This window comes from Crocuta crocuta, unplaced genomic scaffold, assembly GCF_008692635.1.
Source record: "Crocuta crocuta isolate KB4526 unplaced genomic scaffold, BGI_CrCroc_1.0 scaffold650, whole genome shotgun sequence".
Classification (NCBI taxonomy): Eukaryota; Metazoa; Chordata; class Mammalia; order Carnivora; family Hyaenidae; genus Crocuta; species Crocuta crocuta.
In genome coordinates, this window is record NW_027532882.1 from 831,105 (window position 1) to 838,270 (window position 7,166).

General features: G+C 58.4%; 2 protein-coding genes across 3 annotated transcripts in view; both read right to left on the reverse strand.

Annotated features, from left to right (window-relative positions):
* Nucleotides 1–4,264, reverse strand: part of PNPLA6 (patatin like domain 6, lysophospholipase) — a 21,177-nt gene extending 16,913 nt beyond the window's left edge. The window contains exons 1-7 of one of the 2 annotated variants that reach the window (XM_077745719.1): nt 3,616–4,264; nt 3,465–3,533; nt 3,040–3,127; nt 2,786–2,868; nt 2,537–2,634; nt 577–717; nt 329–488 (exon numbers count right to left, since the gene is read on the reverse strand). In XM_077745719.1, the coding sequence (XP_077601845.1) occupies nt 329–488; nt 577–717; nt 2,537–2,634; nt 2,786–2,868; nt 3,040–3,127; nt 3,465–3,533; nt 3,616–3,618 (642 nt within the window). In that variant the 5' untranslated portion in view covers nt 3,619–4,264. Of the gene's footprint in view, nt 1–328; nt 489–576; nt 718–2,536; nt 2,635–2,785; nt 2,869–3,039; nt 3,333–3,464; nt 3,534–3,615 lie in introns of those variants that run through there. The other variant, XM_077745718.1, reaches the window with a different exon arrangement.
* A 677-nt stretch (nt 4,265–4,941) lies between these two features.
* The window catches only part of MCOLN1 (mucolipin TRP cation channel 1), a gene marked incomplete at its 5' end in the record, with an annotated part of 9,345 nt that continues 7,120 nt past the window's right edge, over nt 4,942–7,166 (reverse strand). The window contains 3 exons of the mRNA XM_077745735.1: nt 4,942–5,162; nt 5,266–5,393; nt 6,891–7,106. Of these exons, the coding sequence (XP_077601861.1) occupies nt 5,126–5,162; nt 5,266–5,393; nt 6,891–7,106 (381 nt within the window). The remainder of the gene's footprint in view (nt 5,163–5,265; nt 5,394–6,890; nt 7,107–7,166) is intronic.

The following is a 7,166-nucleotide window of genomic DNA, read 5'->3' on the forward strand; positions in this document are numbered from 1 at the left end:
GGGGGGGGGGGGGGAGCGCTGAGCACAGCTGTCCCCACCCTGCCAACGGGTATCCCACCCCCCGACCATACCCCTGGCTCTCAACCTCACCACCCAGTGATCAGTGACATCCCGATCCCGGCACCCACCAAACTGTTTGACCAGCGTCCATTTCCTAGGCATCAGTACCCGTGTAACTGCTGACGGTGTAGACCACCCCCGACAGCCTCGGGCTGCGTTCCCAACTCCTGCCCCCACGTCTCAAAAGACTACGAACCCTGCTGACCCACAGCGATGCCCATCCCCCCTGCCCATCTGCCTCTGGTGCCCCCTTTGGTGGTCCACTCACGGGCCCTGGCAGACAGAGCTCCAGCAGCCCATCCTGCACCACATAGATACTGGCATCTGGCTGGCCTGGCCGGAAGACGTAGTCGCCCTGGCTGAGCCGCTGGAAGACCATGTGTCGGCACAGCTCCAGGAAGAGCGGCTTCTCGAAGTGGCCCAGCACCCTGTTGGATGGGGTGGGGGGAGGAGGAATGCAAGAGGTCAGGGGAGCCCCCAGCTTTGCAGCGCCCCCGCCCGCATCCCAACACTGACCGGACATTCTTGAGCATGTAGAGCACCTCGGAGGGCAGGTGAGAGTTAGCCAGGTCACCCTCTGTCAAGTCAGCCTCAAGCACCGCAGGTGGGGGCTCCTTCCGCTGCAGCGTTGGTGCCTCTTTCTGGATGCGCAGGATCCTGGTGGGAAGAGAAGGGTGCAGGGGGGCGGGTAGGGAGAGGGCTCAGGCAGACCTGAGACTCCACACAGCCCTTCCCCCAAATCACAAAACACAGGGATCAGCAAACTCTGGCACACTAGCTAAACCAGGCCCACTACCCACTTGTGTGAATAAAGTTTTATTGGCACATACCCAATTCACATTCTTTTACATTCAGTTACATATTACCTGTGGCTGCTTTCACTCAACAGCAAAGTTGAAGGATTATAACAATCACATGATCTGCAAAGCCTAAAATATTTATTGATCTGATCCCTTGCAAAACGCACTTGCCTGACCTGATATGAAACCCTGAATTACTCTTTCGCTAATCGTAAGCTTCTGAGACAGAACCTATAGTTTACGGGCAGACCCCTGACATGAAATACGGGCTGACCCCAGAAATAGCACCTCCATTCATCAGGGGACCCGTGAAAGTGTCTTTCTTAGCACAGACTAGACACGGACACATAACCTCTCAAATGCAGGCAGCTCTCTGGGGTGGTTTCCATCATATGAAGAGACCTCAGGTACAGCTGTTTTGGTTTTTGTGAAGGTCCCTGAACTAGCCCTTCCTCCCAGATCTCAGAGAACCCTGAGATGACTGCTTTGATGGTCACAAAGACTCCTGAAACAGCCCTCATTGTGTGTGGAGTGTACAGATACGGTTCCTCTGGTAATCCTAGACCGGGAGAGCCCTCCCCTGCAAGTCACAGTTCCTATGGAGATGGTCCCTTCCCTGGTCACAAGACTCCTGACCCCAGACCCTCTAGTATGACCAGACCCCTGAATTAAGCTCCACGATACAGGGAAACCCAGACACGGCTCCCTTTTCTGATCGGAGATATCTTGGGCTAGCCCCTACCCAGGTCACAGAGAGCTGAGATAGCCCTCTGAAGGTCATGACATCAGCGTAGCTCCTCAAGGGTACGCACACACTGATACGACCTCCGTGACACACAGACCCACAAGATACAAACCCTCAGCTGATCACAGAGAATTCAGAGCTGCCCCCTTCCACTCAAGCCCTAGAAAGCTGTGTGACATCACCACTGTTGCTCATGAGCAGCCCTGGGATGACACCCTTAACGGGACAGCCCTTAGTGCAAAGACCTTGAAACAGACCTTCAAGGATATTCCATGATGTCAGGCGACCGACCTCAGAGCCGGCTTCCAACTCAGAAAGATCCCTGGGAGGGCCTTTCTCAGAGACTCTGAGATAGCCCTTTACCGATGACATGGACCCCTGAGATGTCCCTCCTACGCTTCTTAGAGCAAGAAGATTCTTGAAATAACTCCTGGGGTTCAGAAACGCCTAAGATAGCCTCCTTAGCGTGGGAAGAACTCCAAGGTAGGAGACAGAGAGAGATGCTCTCTGCTGTAGAGAAACTGCAGAGATACCCCCAGAAGACAAAAGCTACAGACGCCCCTCCAGCAGGTCACAGAAGCACCTGAGTGAACGCCAATGAATCACCCCTGGTGTGGGGAGACCCACGGGCTAGCCTACGTGGAAAGCCAAGATGCAGACCCCTGCTCGCGTTATAAAGCGTCTGAGCGACTGACTGAAGATAACTGGCTCACAGACACCCCCGTGGTAGGGGATCATAGCTGAGATAGCCCTCAGGGCACAGAGACACCAAGACAGCCTGTCTGCTGGCGAGGGAGAGCTCTGAGAGAGCCCCTCTAAGTCCGTGGGGTTCAAAGAACCCTTAGATACACCCTTTGGTGTAGGCTGATGACTCAAAAGGTCCCTGAGATGCCCCTCCTCCCAGTGCCAGGCACACCCAATACAGCCTTACTTCTTGGCAATGTTGAGCATCTTAAGTTTCTTCTTCATGCGTGGCCGGGACGTGGTGGAGACCGAGGCATCCACCAGGGAGGAAGTGGATTGTGAGACCTAGGAGGATTAAGGATGGGGGATGGGTGAACTGCCAGTTCAGATCTAAAGGGAGAAGGGGCCAAGGAGGGCGGGCTTACTCAGAGGTGCAAAAGGGAAAGGGCAGAACCTCTGTGTGGTCGGCGAGGACCCCCGGAGGTCCCAGACTCACCTTCCGCATAATCTTCCGACCATAGAAAAGCACTTTGTCCCTCTTCCGGAATCGATACCTGGGGCCATCCGGGGCTGGAGTCTCTGGGGATAAGCGGGGAGAGAAGCACTCTGAGCTCCGCGCAGCCTCCACGTGAAAAGAGATGAGGACCCTGCCTGGAGACTCCCGTAAATCCCATCTCTACTGCCTCAGGAACCCGGACATTTCAGCTCCCCACTCCGCAGCCTCCCGGGAGGGGCCCTCTGAATCCTCACTCTGCACTCGCAGTCTCCGCACCAGCAGGAGAATGAATACGGCCGTGACCACCACCGCGACTCCAGCCCCAATCATCGCACCCAGCACCTGCGGGATGAAGGGCACTGGCTGCGCATCGCATATCCGGCCTCCCGAGCCCTCCACGGAGGCCTGGACGCCCCCGTCCCCATCCCACTCCGCCAAGTCCCCGGCCCCCGAGGAGGTCACAGTCCGCCCGTGACTCGATGCCCCCATCTGCAGTATGGGCCGGCTTTGCTCCCTCCCCGGGGGCGCCACTCTTTCCGGTGGCTCCGCGGCCCGCGGTGCACGCCGGGAAACGTAGTTCCACCTGAACAGACGTAGCCAAGTTCTCACGAGACCGCAGTGAGCGCTGAGCATTTCGGGAATTGTAGTTCCCGCGGCGCCACACCCCCTCAACCCTTACCATTCCGGTTTGCAGCGGAGCCTCCATCAGTTGCTTCAGACTGGGAGGCAGGTCTGGTAGCCTTGAGTCCTAGGGAATACGAAGGAGAAGAAACCCGTGGAAGTCGTCGCTCTGGGCCCCCCTTTCCCCTGCCGCAAGCCCTGCTCCTTACCATGAGTCTTGCTCTTTTCCTAAGGGCCGCCTGGATGGCGTTGCTGGCCAGAGGACGGCTGGAGGGGCACTGCAGAGCAGAGAAGTGGTGCAGGTGGACCTGGAGTCCCGGGCGAGGGAGTGAGGGGGCTGTCTCTGGTTCCCCGCCTGGCGCCCTTCACCCACACCCGGGCCGACAGACGCCCCAGCGGTAGGGCCCCACCCTGGGGCCAAAGGGCAGTCGGCCAGACACCCAGTGTAACCGATGGGCCTGACTTCCTCCCGCGAGTGGCTCCTTCCTGGCCTCCGCAATGCGGGATTGATCAATTCTGACCCAGCCGGCGCTAGGCCGTACCCCCGTGCGAAGACTAGATGCCCCACCCCAGGGAAACTGGGGCCTTCAAGCCACGGGGTCGAGGAGACGATTGCCTTCTGACCTAAATCTCCTCGGGAAACCCACGGTCCAGGACGCTGGGGAATGCTGCCGCAAACTACCACACAAGAGGTCCTGGGGCGATACCGAGGTCTCGGAAGGATCCGGGATGCTTGGAGTGGGGCAGGGGTCACAAGGTGGCTGATGTTGGCGCTTTACCGTCACGTATTAATAAAGTTATGGGGTCTCTGACAGTGTGGAGCATCACTGGGACTTTGGGAACGATGCTGGCGCCATTGCTGGGAGACGAAACCAGGGATGCTGGAATTACCCGGGGTCACTGTAAAGTTGCTGAGATTCCCAGGAATACAGGACTGTTACTGGGGAAACCGGGAGCTGGGTGGGCACGTCCCTGCGGTCGTCTGACCTAGAGACCCGGCCTCGGGATGAATGCTGGAAGATTACTGGGGCTTTTCTGGGAAGATGAGAATGTTTCTGGCATCGCTGGAGTACTAACGGAAACTTAGGGGAGTCACTGGGCCCTTGAGATAGTACATGGAAAATTTACGTAGAACTAGTCCCCTTCCACCCTCCAGCGCACCTAGCTACTACCGGCGCGGAAACACCTGCCAAGAACTGGGAGGGGGATGGGAATACCGGAGTCGGGGACTACCAGGAATCAGAGGACAGATCTTAGGAAAGCCAAGGTCTCGCTAACGATCCCCGAAGGGGCGCACTTGCGGGGCGACGAAAACCCGGACTCACCCAGGCGGCCGCAGCCAGGGTCCACCGTGCGCCAACACCGGTAGCTTTCCGCCCGGCGCCGCAGGCGCGGCCCCTTTAAATTATTCACCGCAGGGCGCGCCACAGCCCCGCCCCCCCACCGAGTGTCTGCGGTCCTGCGCAGCCCGCTACGCTATTACACAAGGCCTTAAAGGGACCGAGACCTGTGGGCGCAGGGAATGGCCTTCCCACTACAAATGAGAACAAGTTTATTTTCCCGTTTATTTAACACCCACCCCACCCCTGTCCGACCTGACTGGCCCAGGTCCTCAGGGCACGGCAGGGAGCCGGTCCTTTAAAAGCAAACCCTAAAAATAAATAAGCGTGAGTCTCCGCAATCGGAGGGCTAATGTCCAGTAGCAGCGGCGGGTCCGAATCAATTCACCAGCAGCGAATGCTCCTCCGAGGCGTCCCTGGAAAGGAAGCCGAATCAGCCTCAGCCGGCCGGCCGGGACAGAAGGCAGCAGTTCTCTGAGAAACACTCCCTCTCCCAGGCCCCCAGGCCCCAGCTCGAACCTGCAGCAGCAGAGGAGGCTGCAGGCAGAGCCGCTCCCTCTGCGGAACTTGCCGGACGTGGGGGTGTCCTGGCACTGCGCGATGTACGCCTGGAGCTCGCTCTCCTCTGCGCCAGCACCTCCGGGGTGCTGCGGAGAAACGCGTGGTGGCCCCTTTGAGGCCTGGCCTCCCCACCACCTCCTTCACCAGCCAGCCAGCTGGGTCTCCTCCTGGTTCCTTCCACCAGCCAAGCTTCCCCCCACCACGCCTCTGCAACTCTCACTCTGCACTCACTGTCCCCTGCACCTGCCATGCCTCATGGTGTGCTTCCCCAGAGACCTTCCCTGGCCTCCCGAATATGTGCACCCGCTTCTCGGCCAGTTGGTGCCCTCTGCTGCTGCTCAGCACCCAGACCCACACCGGACACAATCTGGGTGCTTGATACCCAAGTAATGAGTTGGGTGCACACACAGGGCTCGAGGTCTGGGCTTGCACATCCAAAGCTGATACACACAGGTGATATTTAGGTGCTGAAGCAAGATGCACAGGGGCTCCTCAGGCCCTGGTGACAGAGTGTCTGTGGGATGGCTTATCCATGCTCGCAGGGAGGTGGGGGGAGGGGGGTGCACATCTACTTTCAGCAGAGCCTTCACCCCCTCCCAACCTGGTAAAGCAGCCTTCACCTCTTCCCCAATTCCTTTCTGGCCACTGGGCCTTTGCCCTGGCTGCTCCTTCTCCCCAGTGCTCTCTCAACTCTCAGCTCGTCAATCCAGAAGCTTCTGAGATGATGGCAAGGTTTGCCATCTGTGCTGCCCAATCTGGTCATCACCGGCCATACTGGCTTTCAGGTACTTGATACGTAAAAGGTGTGAGTGAGGAACTGAGTATGGAATTCAGATTGATTAAAGTCAAAATGTAAATAGTCACATGCGGCTAAAACTAGTATTAGATGGCACATTCTGGAAACTTCCCCAGGCTCACCCCAGTAGCAGTCTAGACCAGGTGACCCTCTGTAACCTTCGTCCCCCTCACCAGCTGGTCCTTACACTTCTGTGTTCTTGGATCTTCCATCTTGCCTCCTGGGCTAGGCTAGTCTGTACCCACGGTGTCTCCTAGTTACCCAGTACAAGGCTTGGCCTGCCTGCCACCCCCACATTCTATTCCGGCCCCTCTCCGCTGACCCCTGCAACCTGCAGGACTACCACTCCCTGGGCTTCAAGAGCTCCCGCCCAGACCACCCTACGAGATAGAAGAATTAGGAGCGGGACCTTCCGGAATCACACAGTCCTGGGTGGAGCCTGGCCCCGCCACCTAGTAGCTGACCTCAGACAAGTCACTAAAACCCTAGAGCCTGGTCTCCCCATTGGTAAAAAGCAGACCCAGGAATGCTTACCTGGCCCAAACCCCACAATGAGAAAACCGAGGCTGTGGTGGCTGTGATCAGCGCCACCAGCCTGGCCACCTATGTTCTGGCTTCTCAGGGTCTCTCCCTGGATCCTTCCCTCTTCACCCTGCCTCATGTCCACTGAGACCCTGCTGGGGCCAACGCCAGGGGACCTGGAGCCCCTGGTTCACGGCTGCGTGGGTGTGAGAGCTGGCTTCGCTGGAGGCGGGCTGGGGGGGAGGGCGTGTGGGCCGGCGCTGACCTTGATGGTGTCGTAGGCACCCGTGATGAGCGCGATGAAGAGACTCAGCACCATGTAGATGAAGAGGCTGATGAAGGAGTAGAGGTAGAGCTGGGAGAACAGCCACACGAGACTGCTGCGGCCCTGCTGCGCCTGCATCGCGGCGAATGTCACGAACATGTCGTCCCCGTTGATGAGCGAGAACAGGCACTCCGACACCATGGACAGCGAGCGAAACTGCCAGCAGGGCGGTGGGGTGAGAGGGAGCCGGGGGCGGGGCTGGGGGCAGGGTGGGGT